The 22628-nt window shown below is 27.1% G+C and overlaps 1 protein-coding gene across 2 annotated transcripts; it reads right to left on the bottom strand.

Moving 5' to 3' along the window:
* Nucleotides 1–362: 362 nt before the first annotated feature.
* Nucleotides 363–18244, bottom strand: LOC113556838 (rho guanine nucleotide exchange factor 12). Of its 2 annotated transcripts, none has more exons than XM_026962012.1 (34): nt 17316–18244; nt 11204–11475; nt 10928–11139; nt 10272–10490; nt 9247–9402; nt 8196–8271; nt 7683–7843; nt 7521–7625; nt 7315–7428; nt 7147–7245; nt 6983–7075; nt 6725–6918; nt 6480–6663; nt 6306–6417; nt 6064–6228; nt 5931–5999; nt 4932–5022; nt 4791–4869; nt 4273–4331; nt 4138–4209; nt 3861–4072; nt 3566–3759; nt 3093–3286; nt 2798–3023; nt 2447–2681; nt 2285–2372; nt 2093–2221; nt 1923–2029; nt 1707–1859; nt 1472–1639; nt 1216–1406; nt 961–1081; nt 785–849; nt 363–691 (listed from the first exon to the last, which is right to left on the bottom strand). In XM_026962012.1, the coding sequence occupies exons 1-34, from the start codon at nt 17354–17356 to the stop codon at nt 686–688; spliced, it is 4662 nt and encodes a 1553-aa protein (XP_026817813.1). In that variant the 5' UTR covers nt 17357–18244; the 3' UTR covers nt 363–685. The 2 variants fall into 2 exon arrangements, with proteins under 2 accessions (XP_026817813.1, XP_026817814.1); XM_026962013.1 differs by having other exon boundaries at nt 3861–4069.
* Between the last annotated feature and the right edge of the window lie 4384 nt (nt 18245–22628).

Raw genomic sequence — 22628 nt, 5'->3', positions numbered from 1 at the left:
AAAAATAAAGTTTTTCATGTTTAAACATTGAATAGGTGTAAAATTGTATTTGAAGCTAGTCTCATATTGGCTTAGCAAATAATAAAGCTTACAATTTAATTTGTTTTTAAATTAATTTAACATATTAACAAATTATGCAAACCTTGTTATATGGTAACAAGTAACACTTAATATGTAAAACTAAAAAAAAAAAAACACATACAATTAAATTAAGTAGTAATAAAAACATATAACTAAAGGTATTAACAATTATATTGAATTTAAAACAGCAATAAAAAAAAAAAAAAAAAAAAAATTATAATAAATAAATAATAAAAATAATAGCAATATCTTAAAGATATTAAGGTATCGTAAGTTAAGTTGTAAAGTTATCTTTATTAAAATAATCGTATAGGTATTTTTACACAGTCTTAAAAAAATTTAAATAAAACAGGACGTAAAATAATGTTTAAAAAAATAAAACAATGATCATTTGTTAGTTACCTTCATGAAAAATTATCATTTAAATAAAATAATAAAATATAAATAAATAAATATATACTTTCAATTTAAAGATTTAAAAGATATTGATACAATTTATAAGCGGTAGACTATTAATGACACAGTGAAAACGTATTGGCATGATATGATATAAATATTGGTGAAGTGTGTATATTATATACTGATGATTTAATAATAAATACACTCATACCTGTGAATAAAAAATTAATAAATAAAATAACAATAACTAATTAACAAAAATATTTTAAGCCTGAAAGAAAATGTAACATTTGATTTATTTCACCTCTGATGATGAGCCATTTTTTTCTGAACTGTTGATAGAAGTGTTTTCGATAGAACTTTCAGTTTCTAAAAATAAACAATTTTAAGTAAATAATATTCATAAAATTGTGACAAGGAATTATCCCTAATTAAATAGTTTTGATGAAGTAAAAATATATTCATTAAATAAATAATTACTATTATTTTCAGTATTAGTAGATCCTATTGATTTTTCTTGAAAAGCATGTAGTCTTTCCCGATATGTCTGAAGTTCTTTACGTAAGTCTTCTTCCAGTTTACCATGTTTAGTAGTTGATATCTAAAATAGATAAATATATTATTAATTAAGTGAATACTTTCAACAATAACCATTTGAATATGGTTGTTTATTATTTATTCAGAGTACAGCATATGAAATATTGTGATTTTTTTTGATTTTTTACAGTTTCTTACCAAAAGTTCTGTAATTTGAGAATTTAAAGAAGCTACAATTGGTTTAACTTTAGTGAGCCGAGACAATTGTGTAGCATAAGCTTTATATAAACTACAATTCGAAGTTAAATTTGATGTTCCCAAGCTAGCAGCAATAGCATCGACATCAGTCATACTTAGCGATTCATTTAATACTGTGATGATTTCATTCCCTAAAATTTTAAAAACATTAAATGTTGTAATAATATTAAACATAAATTATTAATTATTAATATACCTTGAGACACTGCTGAAAATAAAATTTCATTTGGCTCGTCTGAAATGTTTTTATCTTGACCATCAGTTTTATTAGAGACTGATAAAGGCATTTTTAATATATCAGCAACTAATTGTAAACGTTCATTTAATGCTTCTTCAATTACTCTATTATTTCTTCGTAATTTTTCTATAAGCAACAATATTATTAGCATTATCAAATTCACATGTACCATTAATTTATCAATATTGCATACCAAGGTGTGTAATAACTGGTTCAGCTTTGAGTACAGAACTTTGTGACACCAAGACTTCAGATGGCTCAATTAGTGGACTTTTTTGAGTTTTGGATAGCACAGGAGTGCTGTTAGTGATTGTCAATGTTTCACTATTTGGAAAGTTTTCATTACCTAATTTAACAAAAATATATATAAAAAAAATCCTATTGATGTCAAATAAATTATTTTTATTACCATGTTTAGATGTATCACAATTATTAGAGTCTAATGAAGTGGATAACTGGGAACTATTTAAACTATTATTATTGTTATTATTAGGAGGTTCCGAACTTTCAGTCACCCTGAAATTATAAATGTTAAAACATAAGACTGTAGCATCATAAAAGCAACTTAATGTTACTTACGACTTTTTTTTAGTACCCTGTATTATGTCTTCGTAATCAATAACATGATGAGAGGTCTGTTCTTGTTTTTTTACTTTTCCTTCACGAGCTTTATAGGATTCAGTTGCTTCAGAGATATGTCGAAACCATCTATACAAAGAATTATTTTAAGTTATTATAAAAGACAGTAAGAGTTACATTATAATGACTTACGTTTTTCGTTCATTCGATGAAGTTGTTACTAAATCATATATCTGAGCACCAGCTAGTGATGTGTTTACTAAGAACATAGCTTTTTTGTCTAAATAAATTAAGTTTACAATAGTGAATAAAAATATATATTTCTTTAGTAAATAAATAACTTTTGATACTCACCCACTGCATTATGTCTGACTAAAGCTGTTGACATTTTAATAATTGGACTTAAAGTAGGAGTACGATCTTGAAAGCCATAATATTTTAAAACATATTTATCATCTACCTTGTTCAACAAAATAATTAAATCTTCTAACAATAACACATGTAATTCAATCATCTTTTGACGAGTTCCACCAATTCTTAACCACAGACCACCTTCATGAATTAATCTATGTTTTGTTAAATCTAAATTCTGCAATAAACAATAATAAAAATAAATAAGGATAAATTATATTGTACTTAAAATAAACCTAAATTGTTTTAAAATAATAAATTATATAATATATAACTATTAAATATTTTCTTCACCTTAAAGTCAACACTGAGAGGATGATCAACTTTTTCAAATGGAGAAGCATCTAACTTTTTTTGAATTCCAGATAATCTAAGTTGATCTTCTGCTTCACGCACCGCTTGATTTACATGGTTCAAAATAATTTTACTTCTTTCAAAGGATCTTTTGATGTTCAATAATTCTTCTTCATTTGATGTACATTTTACCAAACTTTCAAATAATAATGGATATTTAGTCAATCTAGAATTAAAAAAATAGATATATTAGTATTTATAAGTCTTGTGATGATGAAACAATAAGTAAAATTACCTAATCATGCCAGTAGGTAAAATATCTTTTAGTTGTAAACGTTTGCATACAGGATTACCCTCAGCTTCATTTAAAAATATATTTAATTTTGTATCTTTTTTTCTTTTTTCTTTTAAAGATTCTAAAGCTATTTGTTGTCGAGCACAAAATGTAGCAGCAGCTTTTTGAAATACTTCCCCAGCAGTTCCATCAAACTATAAATTAAACAATTAAATTTAAAAATATGAAATATCCTACTTATTTGATAATTAATTAATATTAGCAACTACACCAACCACTAACTAGTTACTAACAATTAATTATCAATATTAGTAAATATTAACAAAAATAAATATTTAAATAATTTAGAAAGGGTTTATTGTTTTAATATTATTAAAAGAAAAAATGGTTTAATGTATGAAATAATCTGTGAGCTTATTTAAATTGAATATTAAAATTAATTATTAATTTTAAATAAATAAATAAATACATACAGTGTTAAGTAAGACATGGCCAATATTTTGAACAACTTGATTATCTTTCCTGACTGCTTTCATGGCATTACAAAACTGAGAGTGTAATTCAAACATTTGTTCAAGGTTTGCAAATAATAGTTGAAGTTGGTCTTGTGGTAATACTTGCAGTTCTCTCATAGGTCGATGAAAAACATGCTCCAAAACTTTTAACCCTAAAAATTATACAAGTAAATTTAAATATATATTATATACACATATAATTCTATATTAACAAATTAATAATATATATTTTATATTTTAAGTAAAGATTTACCTCGAATATGAGATCTTTCAGTATGATAAAGTTCGTTAATAACTTCTTGACGTTTTTTCTCTTTAGATGATAACTGATCCAATATTTCAGTTGGAACATTACTAGCCCAATCAGGTAAATCTAATTCATCATCAGAATCACTATCTAAACATGATGTCATCTCTCCACCTTGTCCAATGCCTTCCAAAGATGTACTACGACTGTCCAAGCTTCTAGTTAAAAAGTAAATAAAGTAAGTTATCAAAGTTTATAAATTAAATAAAAACCAAACAATTACTTAGTTGATAAATTAGAATTTGAGGAGCTATCGGAACGTGTAAATGAAAACTGCATTTCGTGTTCAACATCACTAAAAATAAAATATAATTATTAATAATATATAAATTAGTACTATATTTTTGAATCCACTAACTTTTTATATTTTGAAGGCAGATTGGGATCACTAGTTTTTCTTCTTTCACGAATTTGGCGCTGGAAATAAAAAGTTAAAATTATAAATACTAGTAATAATAATATACAATTGAGTTAAGTTAATCTATTAATCTTAGTCAAGTTGCTGTCTCTATCTTTATACACAAATACAATAATTGTTTCAACATAAGAAATTTATCTTTTAAAGATTAAATTAATTGAATTAATATAAATCTAAACTTGATTGATTGATTAGAATATAAGATCAAAAACTTACAAAAAATATAATGTAACTGAAATATAATATAAAAAATAAATATATATATTTCCATACTTGTTAGTTAAAAAATATAGTATTCATTTAATAAAAACATAATGTTTTGATAAACTAGAATCTAAATATAGTATATAGAAAGAGACGGTAAATTTGTTATTAGTAATTATATATCTTGTAAATAAATTATTAAAAAATAATAATGAAAAAAAAAAATGTAACTTGTCTAGGTTTGAAATATATACCTTTTGGTGAATACGTTCTTTATAGCTTTCAGATCGGTTTATGGAGATTCCTGTTGGTTTTAATTTTGGACAGTGAGACCTAAAATATAATGTTCTTTATTATAGATAATATGTATTATGGTGTGAAAATAATAAACTTACATTTCTTCAATTGTACTTGTATCTCCTCTGTCTGATTTAAAACTATCATCAGCTTTAAAATGAAAACTACTACTACTTAAGCTTGTTCGATCTGAAAAAAACATTTTAATTTATTTAAATAAAAATAATATTTAAGTACAATTATTTAATAAACAGTGCCGGATTAAGACAGATCATAGCCCACTGTAAAAAAAAAAAAATGTGAAGTCTATGTGAAGATTTTGAAAAACATCATCAAGCTCTTTAGTTTTAATGATGACATTGTAAATGTCACTGAATTTTCAACTTATGTAAATAATTGTTCTTTAAAATGATGACAATCATCCAATAATACATCTGAAATTAGAATACCCGCCTGAAATTCTTTTGTAATAGATTGACAATTGTTTTTGATAGTTTGAACTGAATCTGTTTTGTTTAACACGGGGATACATCCAAAAATATTCAGAATCTGAGTAAGCTTCAGATCTAATTTTTAATTGAGTTGTTAAGGTATTAATAATGATATAAAATGTATTTATTTGAAAATTTGTTTTCCACTATGTTTAGTTTCTGATTTGGTTAGTTCATCAGCTCTTTGCCGTAATAAAATAATAAACACATAAGTTATTGTTTTTATTTAATTAAAGATTCAGAATTTAAATAACATAATTTTCTCTTTTTAATACGTTTTTTATCATATGCATATGTTATACAACCACACAATAAAATTGCTTCATTTTCTAAATTTTCAAAGTCATCTTTCAAATTATCCACATATTGTTTCAGTGAATCATATAATTTAACTACTGTTGATAGGTCAATAAGTGTAGATTGGACTTTTTTTATTGACTTTGTCGAATTTTGTTAAAAATAATAGCATAAGTTCATAAGCAAAAAAATAGCCCCCTTCTGACAGCCACTTTTATCTAGCTCTAGGCATGTGCTTAACCTGCCTATACGTTAATCCGGCACTGTTAATAAATAGTTAATGTAATTAGTATGTAATTGAATTGTTACCGGAATCTTTTTCAGGAAGGGCTCCAACTATGTCACCAGAATCTTCAGACTGTCTCTTTGATTTTTCAACTTTAACAGATTTAAATAAAATTAATTAATGAATATGTTAAATAAAACAAAAAAGAATTATTACTTTGAACAAAGTTCAAACCAGGTTTTCTTCGAGTTTCACGTTCTGGTCTAATTTTATCCATAAGTTTACTAATGCGATCATTAGCTTTATCTTTTTTTACTATTGGACCGGGACAGTTTTCATCCAAAACTTTCACACAAACACGATGAATATTTAAAATACAATCTAAAAATAAAATATGTTTATTTATAATATTTTTTAATCGACGTATTTTAAAAATAAATTTGATGGTAATAACATACTTGTGCATTGATAACCTTGTGGTCCAATTCCCCAAATAATTAACTGACAATGATTGCAATAAGTCACAGTGAAATACTGATGAGCCACAAAATGATGTCCTTTGTTAGTAAACTGCAAATAAAATTTGATTAATTTTACAATAATATTTCAAAAAATAAATAAAATATAATTACTTTTCGACATTTTCCTATAAGTTTAGCTTTAAGAGATTTTTCTTTAGAAACAAATGTAGGGCAGCGATCTAAAAGAGAACTAAATTGAGTTCCCCGAAGCCCAAATATTTTACTCATAACTGTAGCCAGTGCAGCTGCCATTGTAAATCTCCTATCATCTACAATCTCTTTGTCCATGTCCTCTCTGAAAAATAATATTAACATTAATCTAATGATATTAATATTACATCATGATAAATACTTACATAAATGGTTCCATATTAGGTATAAGAATCATTTCAATTATTTTCAATTCTTTAACTTTATCATTAATACTATCATCAAGTTGAAAATCGGGTGGGCCAAACAGAGTACCCAAACCAGCTGTTCGTCTATGACGAAAATCACTTAACTGTTCATTTAACTCTTCTTTGGCTTTCGTTCGAGCTTTCCAAAACACCTAATATAATGATTTGTTGTAAAAATTGGAATATTTATTATATTCAAATTTTTATTTAACTTACTTTACGTAAAATTTCTTCACGATCCGAATCTTTTTGTAAAATATCATCAATTTCACGAACAAGATTCTCTTCAATATTAGTCAGTCTCAACGGCTATAATAAAGAAATAATTTAATTAAATTTATTTTAAATACAAAATGAGTTTAAATATTATAAAACCGTACAGCACAAGGCACTAGAAAACTGGAATGGATTTCATATGCCCATTTTTTCATTTCTTTGGCATTGCCCTCTTTAAATAAATTTGTAACTAAATAGAATAACTATAAACATAAAATTTTATCAATTAAATTTTTTTCTTGAAGTTGTTTAATGATTTTTTGTGTACATACTAAAGCCGAGGGATCACTATTTGATATAACATAGTTTAAAAATACTGCTAGATGTGCATTATGTTCTACTAATTTAGTAAAACTTTTAAATGGGCCATGTTCTTCTAAATGGCTCTGGAAGAATAAAAGATTAATTACTTTAGAAGTATTGATATTTAAAAAACAAAATATAACAAAATACTTTTATAATTTTCAATCAAACTTACAGATTCTTGATCAGAAATTTCATCATCCTCCATTGAAATGATTGGAGTTTGAGTTAATTTAATATCTGAAGAATCAACTGAACATCGATCACCACCATATTTATTCTAAACAAATTATGCAATAACGTAACTGTATAAAAAAAAAACAACTAGTGATATTACCATTTCTATGTGTGGTTTATCACATGGGTTTGCTACATCAGGAGATCTGTTAGGAGAATGTTGACGAGGTGGTGATACTACATCCCAAGCTAATCCACCCTTGGAGTGTTTAACAAGATGCAAATCATTGAAGGATTCAGATAAGCTTAACTTTTTACTACCTGTAATTATTAATATACATTATGATTTATAACGCGTGCAATAAAAATACATCAATTCTAAGTTGATATAATATTTTCAGATATCGGATAATTCAACATATAATAAAATAATACAATTTATAAGATACAGCGATTTGGAGTAAGATTTTGGTTTTGCTGTAAAAGGTATGTATTTTATTTTAAAATATACTATGTTAATAAACTAATTCTAACTAGTATTAATTTAATGTTGGAATTTATTTTATTAAATTAATTTTATAAAAAGTAATTAAATATTACTGAAGCTATAGTATTTGTTATCCATCTTTAATTATTTGTTTCTAATATCTATTAAGATATTTTAAGTACTAACCTAATGGTTTACCTTCACTAAGTTGATCAGGATTTGACTTTGTACGTTGATGACACAATGAAAGGTTAGGAGAATCCTGTAAGAAATATTGATAATTAATTGCGATGAAAATTGATACACACAAATACAAGGATAATTTATTATACATTATCCAAATGATAAATAAAAATATATCAAATAGAGTTTAAGAAATAATAACCCATATACCTAAAAAAGTACTACTAATATTTAAGATCTAAATATATTTATAATAAGAGATTAATCTTATAAAAATCACATTTCAAACAGAACAAGAGAATACACACTCACATTTTTATAAAATTAACATGCAATATTAACAGTTTAAAAAAACTTATTTATATTTAAGTACCTACCTCCATTGGTTTTACAAGCATAACTTGTATTGGAGAGAAAACATATAGCTAAAAATGTTTTACCTAACATTGGTGTGATATTGGGTATTACTTTTAGATATGTATAATAATTAGAATATTATAGAGTAAAATAATTAGTAAAGTGGTTATTTTATTTAATTCAACCATACAACCATTTTAGTGTATTAAATTATTAATAGTACTCTTAAATCTGTACTTAATAATAAAATATTTTATTTTATGGTGTTGTGTTATATAAGCACAAAACGTTTTACATCATTAATTTATATATTAAAATATATACTCAGCCTTATGCAATAGTATTTGTACTATTTCCTACTCTAATTGGTAATAATCAACATTAAATAGTACATGCAGATAGAGCTTTTAATAAACATGGGGGTAGTGCAGAAATCACAGCGGATGATAGGCACCACTAAATTTCATTAATAAGTTAGACAGAGTATATTTTTATTGTATTCAAATTATAATAATTGTTGACTTAAAATATGAATTCTTTTATAAACAATTTTTATTTAGTGCATTTATAAGGTTTGTATGATTCAATTTAAATAAAATACCATTTTTAAATAAAATTTAGAATATGAAATATAATATGGGAATATTTTAAGGCATAATAGGCTATTAATTGTCTTAAACAATTATCGCGTACTTACAGTTTGACTATTGTTAACACCAGTGATATGTGAATTATTCGACTGCTTATCACTAATCAAAGGGGCCGTTGGATTTCTAGGAGGTAGTGGTGGTGGGTTTCTTGGTGGTAGTGGAGGAGGTTGAAGTGAAGATGCTTGTGCAACAATATTACAAAGCTGTCAACATAATAAATATGCATACGATCGTGTTAAACAAAAAAAAAAAAAGTACAAAACACGTAGAATTGGAAATAGGGTATTAAAGGTGTAAAAATAGAAAAATAGTTTGGGATGAAAAGGAATAGGATTAATATCAAAATAAATATCTTAAGCAAGTGCTAATATCAATTTAAAATAAAATTTATAGAATGCAGATATGTACATTTAGTTATACTTTTAGAGCCAATGACTCAACAAACAGCATACAGTGCTTTAAAAATAATGTTAAACATAATATTAATCTAAAATATTTTCTCAATATCATGTTTATTCTATCAATTAAATTAATTTTAAGATGAAAAAATGCATTATAAAATATTCTTTAATTTTAAATCCAACTAGGTAATTGTAGACACATATTGAATAGAATAAAAATGCAATGTAAAAAGGGACATTAAAATATCTTCCTTTAATTTATATTTGTCAACATATTTCTATGGCACTGGCAGAATGAAAACTGACAAACATTTTTTAAAACAACAAGATAAATTAATGTTTGTAAAACATGTTAGTACTTTCAATAATTTAAACACATATAGTCATCAAAACACAAACCAAAAACTAAAATTACTGTACACTTCAAACTACAAAATGCAATATAATCGCAAATTCTAAACACCATAAAAATACACATATTTTCAGTTTTAAATTATCAAAAATTTGCAGATATACTAAGTACTAAATTAATAGTCAACACCAAAAATTTAATATTTTAATTTTCTATAAAATAAATCATGCGACTGTATTTAAATATAATAATAGTCCCACTATATTACACATAACAACTATTAACAGTAGTATATTTAAAGTAAAAAATTGTACAATACCGGTATTTCATTGAACGTAGTTAATTGGTCTTGCAATGTTTTAACTCGACGCTCAGCACCAGTCAATTCTCTTTTCAATTTATAGTTATCACCATTGGATACATCTGATGATGATCTATGAAGTTCTTTTTTTAATACCTCTACATACCTCTGTTCTTTTTCTAACATTAATCTAAATGTTTGCCATCGTTCTAGTTCAACATGCCTCATTTGTTCCACCTTAACATTAAAATTATTATTATTTTTTAATTTCTTTTCTTTAAAGTTTTTCATAACAAAGATATTATCACTAATTTCAAATAAGATTTCTAAAAATAAAATAGAATACAAACAACACTTATTGTTTTGAACTTTTTACCAAATTCCAATCCAACGCCATTGTTTTTAATTTAAATAACAGTTTATATGATAAGTAATTAAGTACCATAGTCTTAAATGATTCATACTTGAATAATTAATATGAATACATTTATGTGCCATTCTTACATAAATAAATGGGTACTATATTTTAAGACTGGAAACTAAAGGTTAGTGTTAAAATTATTTTCATTCAAAATGTACCAACTTAGTATCTTAGACATTCATCATTTAAATACTTCTAAAGAATATAATACATTTAGGGAATTCAAATTAATAATTTAGCTTAAAATACATACATCAACAGGCTGAGGTCCTGTAATTCGATCACGGGCAGGAGCTGAATGATGGTGATGCAAAGGTCTAGTTGGTGTTACTGAGGAACACGGTGTTACTGGCGATACAGAAGAATTCATTGTTGGTAAAGGCAAAGGTGGTAATGTTAAATTAGGATTTGATGAATTTATAAACAAAGGCCTTTGTTGAACTGTTAATTCAACTTGGGTAGAAGCTGAAAATGGGGTACATAAAATTATCATACATTGGCCTTACATACATCTAAAAAGTATACATACATTTTATAAGTTCAACCACTTCTGTGTGTGTAGAATGTGTCACATTAACACCATTCACTTTAATGATTTTGTCACCACTATGTAAGCCTGCTTTTTCTGCAGCTCCACTTTGTTTAACAGATTGCACAAATACTGGATTATCTCCAGAAACTTTCATGCCATATCCTCTTTCATCTTTAACTACTAAAACAGTTAATGTAGTTGTAGATGGTAAATTTGATGGAGTATCTAGAGCCTCTGCAATCAAGGGTTGAGGTATATGTTCAGATGGCCTGTAATACAGAATATAATATTAGACTTGATGAATTTGATTTTGAAGATTTTTAATTAGGTAATTAAATAAATTGGATTTAATAAACGACAAAAATATTTTAAGAAATATATATTAAGTAAATAGATAACTATTTATTTACATTCATTTTTTTATTAACTTGAAATAATATGATTTTTTACTGCAGAGAATAGATTTATTTAAATTTAATTAATTTGAATATATTAAATAGTTCAGTATAATATTTCAAGAAAAAAATATAATTTATTATAAAAATGTAATCTTTTTAAATTTTTTTAATTTTAAGATAACATTTTTAGTAAATACAAATATAGTTTGGAGGCACTATATATATTTTTACTCATATTCAATCAAATTAATAATATAGTCTAATTAAAAGCCATTAACAAGATTCTAGTTACCATTTTTTTCTATATACATATATAAATTACCAAGTATTAATAATTATGTTGAAAACATACTGAGCATAAAAAAAATAACACATAAAATAATTCATTTATCATATTATATCCATAAAATCAAATTAATATTTAAGAATGATTCTAACTAGTATTATGTATTTAATTTAATGAAAATCTTAAGGTATTGAGAAAACTAATAGTCAACAGAAGTAATTCTGTAGGTAATTAGTTGTTATCAAAGTTTACTTAAAAAATAACTTTTATATAACATTTACATAGACATTTTTAGATATCTAATTAATTTAGCATGATAATTAGGATTGAAGGTCAGTTAAAACATACAAATATACAATAGTCAGTTATACTAATTTTATTTCCTGTTGCTAACTTATTATTACTATGTAAATTATAAAAATATATTTATTTCAAATTAAATTTTCTCTAACTTTAACACTACACTAATAATTTTTCTAATTTACAAATTAATATCACTGAACCTTATATCTGAAAACATTTTACAAGAAAAATTTAAATTATTTGACTTTCAAAATTATATTATTAATTTTTAATTTGGTAATACTTAAATATACCACATGATAGATCTACAAATTTAAATTTATTGAAATTAAGTAAATATAATAATAATAAAGATACATGCACATGCACCTGAACTCCAAATGCTACTAAGTAGGGATAAAGGGTAATAAAAACAAATGCAAAACATTACCATTCATGACTTTTTTTTAGCCAGAGTCCATCTAAATGCTTTGATATAACCTACATAACATTTTTCAAATTAATGTTGTTATTACTTATTAACAAGTGTTGATTAGGCTTATCAAATGTAAGTCATCAAATGAACAATTTACTAAAAGATTTTTTTAATTTCTTAGATAAAAGGATATTCTTTTTTTAAATGCCTACCTACCATTTTAATGAACATACATATTTATAATTATATTTTGTAACAATATGATAGAAAACAATCAACAAATATATACCATAATTCATAACTTATTTGTATTACTATTTTTTATTTATACATATTGAAATAGGAAATAAGATTCAAAATCTGTATTAAATTATGATGTAATTTGTAATCATTATAAATGATAAAATGAGGAGATATATTAAAAATAGGCATAAGTTGTAGAAATTAAATAGGAATGTCTTTAAGTTTTTTTACTATAAGATGAATTATTTTGTGAACAATTTTTATAGATTATTTATATTTACAATATCATGTTCAACTACACGGGCCTAGGTAACAGACACAGAAAAAAATAATAAAAATTTTATTTGGTATATTAAATATATAAATTATATAAATTGATTTATTTTAATTTTTAGTTATTAAAATTAATATTTATTTTGAAGTTAGTATTATATTTATGTATTTTTTTTAAATAATTTATCAATACAATCAGTGTAGTTTAATGTAATAGTATATCTGGGTTCTATATTTATTCATAAACGTAACATTGTAATGTTTTAACGAGGTTTTTTGTGTATTGGTTTTGTAAATGATTTCTACTAGTATGTACATTAAAATTAATACATTTTTTCTCTTTAGGTCGCAATGAATATGAGGTCTATTTTTATAATTATGGTTATTAATTTTATATCATATATAATAATTTCTAATGTTTACTTGTGTATTTATTTGTTACATTTTTTTTAAATTTGGCATGGGAAGCATTTTAATATATATATATATATATACTTATTTAGGATGTATTAATATGTCATCGCTAAAAATGAAACTTAATAATAGCTCTAAAATTTCTAATTTTTTTTTGTTTAATTTTCCGTTCTTAATCTACTCTTTGAGTAGCAGCTTTAGTATTTTTAATTAGCTTCAAAGCAAATATTGATGTGTATTGATTAATTTTACAAGGAAAACATAGTTTTCTTATTTTCAAGAAAACGTAAAGAAAATATGTTTTCCTGCTGTAGGTTTATTTTTAGAGCATACTAGCATACCCCAGCATCATATTTCAAATTATTTAAAGAATATACCTAAATCCAGATCCTAATTATAATAGATACATAATACAGTGTTTTGTCTTTATTAATAATTTTATTCTTAGCAAATTATTACTATATTAAAATGCAATAATCTTTATTTTTACATATTTTTTTTTGTTTATTTTAAATGCAATTATTGTACTAGAAATTAATTTACTTAGTTTGCCAATAATAAATTATTAAAATTTATTGAGTTATTAAAATATTTCTACATTTTTGTCATTAGTAACATGGAGGATATAGATGAATATTTTCATAATAAATTATAATACTGGTTACTCATATTTTTTTGAAATTTGTAAGTAGGTATTTAGACTTAAAGTTGCATGAAAAATTGGTTGAATGCTAATTTGTGTATTCAACAATATATGAGGGACATCTAATATTAATTTCATAATTAATCCTTAAAAGATCCCAAAAACACCAAGATATGTTTTGCATACATTTTTTGTTTTGTATCAATTTCCTATCTTATTTTTATTAGTTCCAACTTAGAAAACTTTACAAATCAACTTTTCATAGCCCCTCTCTCTTTTTGCCTGTATAAAAAATAAAACAGTATTAAAAAGTTAGTATCTATGTTATATGTTTAAGTCGTAAATAATAAATGTAATAAAATAAAAATTTGTAACATTGCACCCCACTCAATAGTCACATAGAAATGACACAATAATTTAGTCATTCCAATTTAGATTAATAGCAAATGTGTTGATTCTCTATATATTAATAACAATAACAATACACACATTTTTCATAATATATAAGAGTTAAGTAAAAGCAATTAGTATAATCATTAGTTATTATAAGTAGCTTTGGTTTGGACTGAACCAATTGAGTTAAGCCTCATAAAAAATATTTTCAATCCAAAACCATCAATATTTTACATATTATTTTAATATGTAAAATGTGACTGTATCAATATTAATTTATACAGTAAAAAAAACATAAATAAATAAAATAAACTAGGTAGAACATGTACATATACCAACCCAATCACATTATTTAATAAATAGATAAGATAGAATAATTATAGAAATAAAACAAGTGGAGATTTCCTAAATATATAAGTTCCTATATTATGTAGGTAATTTACAAATTACATGTTTCATTTCAACACATCTATATTTTCTTTTTTTACCACAATTTTAGAATAATTTATCATACTAAAATAAAGGGTCATAAATTATTTTAATGATTAAAACTGACTCAACTGCAAGGTTTACTTAAGAATTGATTATTATCTAATATTTCTAATTGAACATCAATTTGGGTATCTAGTATTTATACTATATAGTTATTAAGATATTAAATAAAATATCTATAGTAAATCCCTAGTCTTGAGTATGAAAAGATATGTACACTATATTTCAACATAATTTAAAAATCAGGATTATAGAATACAGAGATGTACATTGTGGAAATAGATACTCGGATAGAAGTTTTGAAACAAAAAATATTATTGATATTTAAATTTTAAATATACTCTAACTAGGTAGGTATATTCAACAACTCAGAACATAAATGTATACCGTATGTAAATAAATAAATATTAGTTATCTGTTACTCAAAATTAAACATTAATTTGACGCCAATAGTCTGGTAGCCAGAAACTTAATGTGATGAATTCTAAGTTATTTTTAGAAAATAACAAATGGATTCAATTGTTTACGTACAATGTAAACTTTGTATTTTTTTTCAGCATAGCTCATTTGCAAACCAATTTGTTTACCTTATCCCCAAATGCCCTAAATTATAGACTTTTAGTATACAAATTTATTTTACCTAGAAACATTTTAAAGTATTGAACATACTACCATTTAAATTTTCAATGCTTTCAAAACATTTTTCAGTAACTATTATCCTTTGAATAATGTAAGACAAGTAACATGAATCAATCATCAAATAATTGAATACTACTTAGTTTAACTACTCATCAATTATAAGTTATATCTTTCAATGTATAACAAATGAAATGCATTTCTTACAAACACACAATACCTACCTAAAGAATTTACTAAAGCAGACTATATAGTAAAATAGAAACTTAATGCCTATACATTTTGTTTAAACACATAAATAAATCATAAATTTAATGAAAAATTATATCTTTTTATTTTTCCCAGGATAATTAATACTAAATGCCTTACTACCTAAAATAGAGTAGCTTCAGTTTATCAAAAAATAAGTAGGTAGGTTTCCTATCCATAATTCTTATAACATATTTATTTTTTGTATTACTAAATTACATTTTTACTCATTAAGTTACTATAAAATGTTAAAAATAACAATTAATAAAGAACCTACTATAGGTGACATATTAAAATAATAAAATTAAGATAAGTTACCTAAACACAAATATGAATCAAGTATCAAAGTCAGTTAAGTGATTCTAAGTTATTGATGAATATCTGTTTAAATATTTTTTTGTTTATGCTCTGAAAATGTATTCATAACTTAAATAAATATTTCGATTATTACCTATTGCTTTTAGTTAATTTTACCTAACCTATACGAAGAACAAAATACGAGGCTACTCGTAAGCAGATGTAAATTAACATCTTAAGCCAATACTTACAGTAATATAATTACTTGAGTAGGTATCTATCTAAACTAAATTGATTGTTATCATAGCAAGGTTATCATTATATTTGTTCTACTTTAGTGACTTAGATATTTAATCTAAAATAATAATTTTGATTATGTCGAGTTTTATTGAAATGTTAAACAAGGATCATACAATGTAAAAATACTGTCAAAAGGAATGTTTCCTATAATACAGATAAATAAAGGCAACCGTACTAGTTTTACCCAAATCATTTTTTATATGCAAAGGTGTTTGTTAATATTTGAGAAATGAAACAAAGCATTGAAAAATCATGAACTCTTGATTGAAGTCCATGTATTTCAATCAAATTTGAATTTAAAAAAAAGTAAATTAACGGGGACGACAACAATAAAATATATATGTATATTAACAGTGAAATAGGTACTGAGAAAGTAACGCTGGCTAATTTGTAAACAGGATGTGCCGTGAAATGTATGACGAAAGAAGGCAAAATAGATAAGCAGATGGTTTCGTTGGGTCGACCTTGAAAATGAAGAAACACAAGCGGACAACTGGACGGTGAACGTTGGCAACGGAACTCGGTCGGCGGGTAAACCTCTGATCACGAGGCACCGGTACACCCAAGCGACTAAGCACAAAGGGGCGACCACGATCGAAAAGCGCCGGCGACGGGAGGACGTCAGCCGAACGACGCACGGTTAAGGCCATCGTCGAGTGGACGACAACGTTAGCGACATTATAACGCCAAACGCAACCAGTAAAGTAAACATAACGTTATTATTGTTGTAATTCATATTATAGGGCGACGACGGTCGCGGCACATACCTTTCGTTAGACGTGTGGACCGCCGCAGCCGAATGGTCCATGGCGGCTGTTCAAGACGACGGTGCACCCTCGAGGTGGAGGTGGCCAAGTGGTATGGCGGCTACGACGACGGCGACGGCGACAATCGGCCGGCGGATCATGTCGATCATGACGTCTACATGTCGACCGTCTTCGCATCGGTGTCTCGACGGAGTCTGTGGCTGTGTTCGGGGACCGCTACTGCATCCGGCGGAAAAGCGGGCTGCGCGATTATTTTGGCATCCGGTCCGTGAATGTATGCGAGAGCGACTGTGCAAGTGTGTGTGCGCGCGCGCGCTCGCGTGTGTGAGTACTCGCCAGTTACGTTCCCGTATGTGTGTACGTATGCGTGCGTGTGTGCGCGCGAAGCGAGCGAGTGTGTGTGTGACGCGTGCGAGCGAGATGCTCACGAAACGCGCGACGGACGACGCCGAATCCACTTCGGTAGGGTCGGTGCTTGATGAGGAGGCGGTGGTGGTCGGGGGAAATGCGTCCGGAAAGAAAATCGGGAAAAAAAAAAAAATCAAATCAACAAGTAACCGTCTGGCGCGCGCAACACACACACACACACACGACAATTATTATTATTATTATTATTATTATTATTATTATCGGTCCTGTCTATTATCACCGAGTCCGCGGACGGACGTAAACAACAACAACAAGATCGACGACGACAGTGATCTCGCCCGTCGAATTGGGATTTTATGTTTTTGTTATACCGTCGACGACGACCGTGTGTCGCACCACGGGGCAATATCCGCGTATATTATCGAGATGCGAAAAAATAAGACTGTAACGTTCGAGGTAAACGTCGTACGCGGCCGCCGCTCGCGCTCGTGCTACGGTAGTGTTGCCGTTGCCTGCTTGTGCTGTCGCTGTTGCGCGCCGGGGATGGAACGTGCCCAAACACAGCGGACGGCGGCGGTTGCGGCCGAACACTGCGCCGACGGCCGATCCCCACCACGGCGGCCGTCGTCGTCGACGACTACACAACGAGTACGCCACTACGGCGTCGGCGGTGAGGCGCGCGGGGCACCGGCCACTACTCCGTAAACCTACATATTCACCGCCGCCGTCACCGTTTGCGTGCGTGTGTGTATGATACGACGTCGCCCGCCGCGCAATTATAATTTATCGTCGTCGTCGTCGTCGTCGTCGCCGCCGCCGCCGCACCAGCACCGGCACCGACCGCCGTGTCCGCACCACCTGCAGACCTGACCGTCGCCGCTCCGACGACGCGCGACGTATAGGCGGGCGTGCGTGTGTGTGTGTGTGTGTAAGCGCGCGCACAACAACAATAATAACAATATTATTGTTATTATTATTATTATTATTATTGTGATGATTGGAAAATATTTTACGCGGGTTTTTCTCGTATCGTCTTTTCGACAAAATTTCAACCAAATATTACTATATATTTATTGAAATATACAATTTACTGCGTACAATTATTATTATTATTATTAATAATTCCCATACGCGTAACGTGTTGTATAATATATACAATAACGTGGGCACCACCTGCTAGTGGCCTAGGTGCAGCGTAGTTGGCCGGCACACTGGTAATCAGCGCGGTACGCTGATAACGTGCGCGCGACGGCATAAAACGAAAAAAAAAAACACGCGACGAATCACTATTATGATTATTATTCGTTGAAGATAAAAATAAGATTTCTGCTTTAATCGAAAACCGTGTCGCGCGGTATAACATGTTTGCGCACATTTGGACTCGCAGTCGCAGAGATTCTGTAATATTTTCACCACTCCTCACGAGCATTGTCATTAATTGTACAGTAGGTTAAACTTAGACTGTACGTTACCTCAGTTTTTATAATATTATGCCATGTACCTAAATTATTGTTGTTTTACTATTTGTAATTTATCTGTTATAATTTAGAAGTCAATAGTCGACATTTTTAAAATGCCGTAATTTAAATAATTTATGACTGTGTGAAACCTTGTGATACGGTTTTAAGCTTTTAAACCAACACGAATAAAAAAAAATATTCTAAAAATGTTATCACTTTAAAAAAGTTCTTACATAAATATTTGGTGACAATTTAAAGCCTCTAGGGTCATTTTTTTTTTTATAACAACAAAAATATCAGTTAAGTCGAAACTTATGTTTCTTAAATATTCCCGATTTGTAGTTTTTGATTAAATACTAGGAATCATAAATTTTAAATTTTAATCCCTTAAGACCTAATAGTAACAACTTGATCCATTTTGCTATCAGAACCATATTCAAAGCGTCATAAATTTATTGCTATATTCAGGATTTGAAAATCTCGTGGGCCTCAGAACACTTTCTTGTATACCTATACTTAGAAATTAATTTACCTCGACATTGTAGAAAATCGTACAACAGCGCTTTGTCTGGTAACTGCACATATCTAGCACGTAAAATATAATATTATACTTTTGAATATAAATTGTACATTACACAATAATGATACTTTCGACTTGGCGAAGATGATAAACCTTCAATAAAATTTACATTTAATGTACTTACTTTGTTAATCAATAATTTATTGCTAAATTAGTCTATATCACGGATCTTTTAGGTGATGTATTAAAATATCTTAGGCTATTGGTAATATGTTAATGAAATAATATAGTGGCAAGTGTCATTAATAAAATATAAATATCCAAAATCAATTGCAGCATTTTATTATACCTAAGTGTACCAAAATCCCGATTGCTTAGTGGCTAGTCGCTAGTACAGTAGTACCTAACAAACATTTGACTATCATTAGTTATTATAATTGGGAATTGGGATTTCGGAAAAAAATCCCAATGAAAATTTGTTAGGTATTCTGTTTTTCCATATGTTAGAAAAATATGAATTATTCTATTAATATTTTTTTTAAATCCTAGAAGTATGTGGAGTTTATAATTCCTATAGTGTATGACAATTGAATTTCGAAAAGATTTCAAGACAACTCGTGTTCCATGTACAATAACATAATATGATTATATATTATTTATATATGGAATAAAACTAAATGTGCAAAAATAAAAACTATAGTTAGTTATTAAAAAATATTTTTGTTGTATAAACTGTTTTATAATACCTACTTAGTACTTGTAAACTTACTTTCGAAATCAATGGGTATTTTAATAGATTGATGTTTTTTAGATACATTTTATTTTTTATTCCCTATGTCTTTAGAAAGTGTTTGTATGATTTTAAATAAAAAAGATAGGTAATCTTTAAAATTTAAATACTCGATGGTTTTTTTTATTTCACTAATAGTATGAAAAATATGTTATTAACATGTGGTCAGTATCTTTTATCTAATGATATAGGTTTTCACTTTAATTGGATATTTACAAAATAATCTATATTGTTACTTTAAATTATATTCGCTATATTTTTTTTTATTCAATTCTTTATCTGTGTTATCTTTTTTGATGTTTTGTATCGGCATTCATTAGAGACAATACGTATAGGCAGGTAGTCCTGAAATCGCGTGACTTCAATTCGAAACTAACTTTTATAGTCTAGTCCAATTAGATTATGTTTTATATACAACAAACTCTATAATAATAATATTTATGTACCTTTGATTGACGTGTGAACGATTAACAAAAAAGACTTCATAAACAGATCTTCTATTGATAAATATTTTAGATATAGCTATATTATTTACAATAATATAAAAGTCAGTACTTATTCAATTATTGTATTATTTTGTACTATTTAATATATAAGGTAGCGAGGAGTTAAATCGTTGATACGATGTCTAAATACAGTGTCTAATACACGATGTGGTTTTGAAATACCGTGTAATGTACCACACGCGGAGAAGGTAACTTTTTATAGGTATCTATAAGTTATTTTCAGCTCTATTTCGGGAAAAATCAAAATTATCTTTTGTCTCTAAGATAAACCGTAAAAAAATCATACATATTTAACTATAGTTCAACTACCTTACAGTAATATACTCCATCCGATCCGTAATTTTGAATTATATATTATTGTAATTTGTAATGCATTTAAATGTATGTAAATTATATTTAGGGTAATTTAATCATTTATTACTATATTATATTATTATATTAATATGAATAATATGTAATGGTTAGAAAATTGTTCTAACCTTTAATGTGTAGAATACATAAATAGACGGGAGGGGATTTTTTTAAACAACCGATAATTTATTATATACCTATAATACTAAAAACATCAATCATTCATCATAAATATTCGTATTTATATATTTTTTTATTACTTATCAGATATATTATAGTACTTTTTTCTCTGTTTAGAACCGACGACGACATGAGATCAGATTTCGCTACGCCATCGCGATATAGTACCTACTTAAATCTATTTATCATGAAAATAACATTTTTATATATTTTTATAGTTATTGTGTTTATTACAATATAACTAATTTGTTTAATTGCAGAAAAATAATGATAAGTAAACGTATTACTTATTTAATAAGGACTTGATTTGAAGTTATTAAGAGCTTTGATTAAGTCGCTTCTAACCCCCACCCTCTTATTTGCGCCAATGATAATAAACATTAACGTGGACCATTAATAATTTGTCGTTGACGATGCCAACTCCTCAAATGACCATGTATACTGTTTTACTGTTCTATTGGGCGTTATGCCCATTAAATAAATAAATAGATTATGGTACATAGAACTATGTACCTTTATGTAGCATTATGTACCTATTTGCATAATACAGTGGTATTTACAAGTGGTTGTTGAGAGGGGTGCTATAAAAAACTACTTAATACTAATTTATAATTTATTCTTTGAATAAGTAATTGAAAACTTTTTTTATTTTAATTAAATGACTTAGGTAGTAGTATAACAATTTATTATTATTTTTTTATTAAACATATAATAATATATAATATTAATAGCATATTTGTACTTTGTACATATTATTTGCCATCAATGGAAAGAATTGTGCTATAAACAGTAAATTTGTATTCCAGACCAGGGCCTTCACAAGGAGGGAGCTGATGGACCTTGAGTACAGGGGTCCGTTGAAATTTATTTGTAATTATTATAGTTTTATAAAAGGCCCGAACAAACATTTAGTGGGGGCCCTGTTCCAGGCTATAGATTATGATTTATTCACGTTTCTTACTTTTTCAGTCTGGCAAAGATTTTTAAAAAGATGGTATTTTTACCTGAGTTTAGTTACTTATAAAATAACTAAATAATATGTAATAAACTTATCATGTTTTTAATTTTTAAAACACTGGCACAACTTATAAAAGTACCTTGTATACATATATTTTATTTTTTTGATAAATATAATAA

The sequence above is a fragment of the Rhopalosiphum maidis genome, chromosome 3, assembly GCF_003676215.2.
Source record: "Rhopalosiphum maidis isolate BTI-1 chromosome 3, ASM367621v3, whole genome shotgun sequence".
Taxonomy (NCBI): Eukaryota; Metazoa; Arthropoda; class Insecta; order Hemiptera; family Aphididae; genus Rhopalosiphum; species Rhopalosiphum maidis.
Note: the sequence above shows the minus strand (reverse complement) of the source record. Positions and strands in the feature narration are given on the sequence as shown.

Bases quoted from the DNA above. Each gene is read 5' to 3' on its own strand.
- LOC113556838 (XM_026962012.1), bottom strand. From the start codon at position 17,356: ATGGACCATTCGGCTGCGGCGGTCCACACGTCTAACGAAAG. The intron at 11,476-17,315 runs GTATGTGCCGCG...TCTGTATTACAG, and splicing joins GTCCACACGTCTAACGAAAG to GCCATCTGAACATATACCTC. The intron at 4,073-4,137 runs GTAATTGTTTGG...CTTTTTAACTAG, and splicing joins AATTCTAATTTATCAACTAA to AAGCTTGGACAGTCGTAGTA.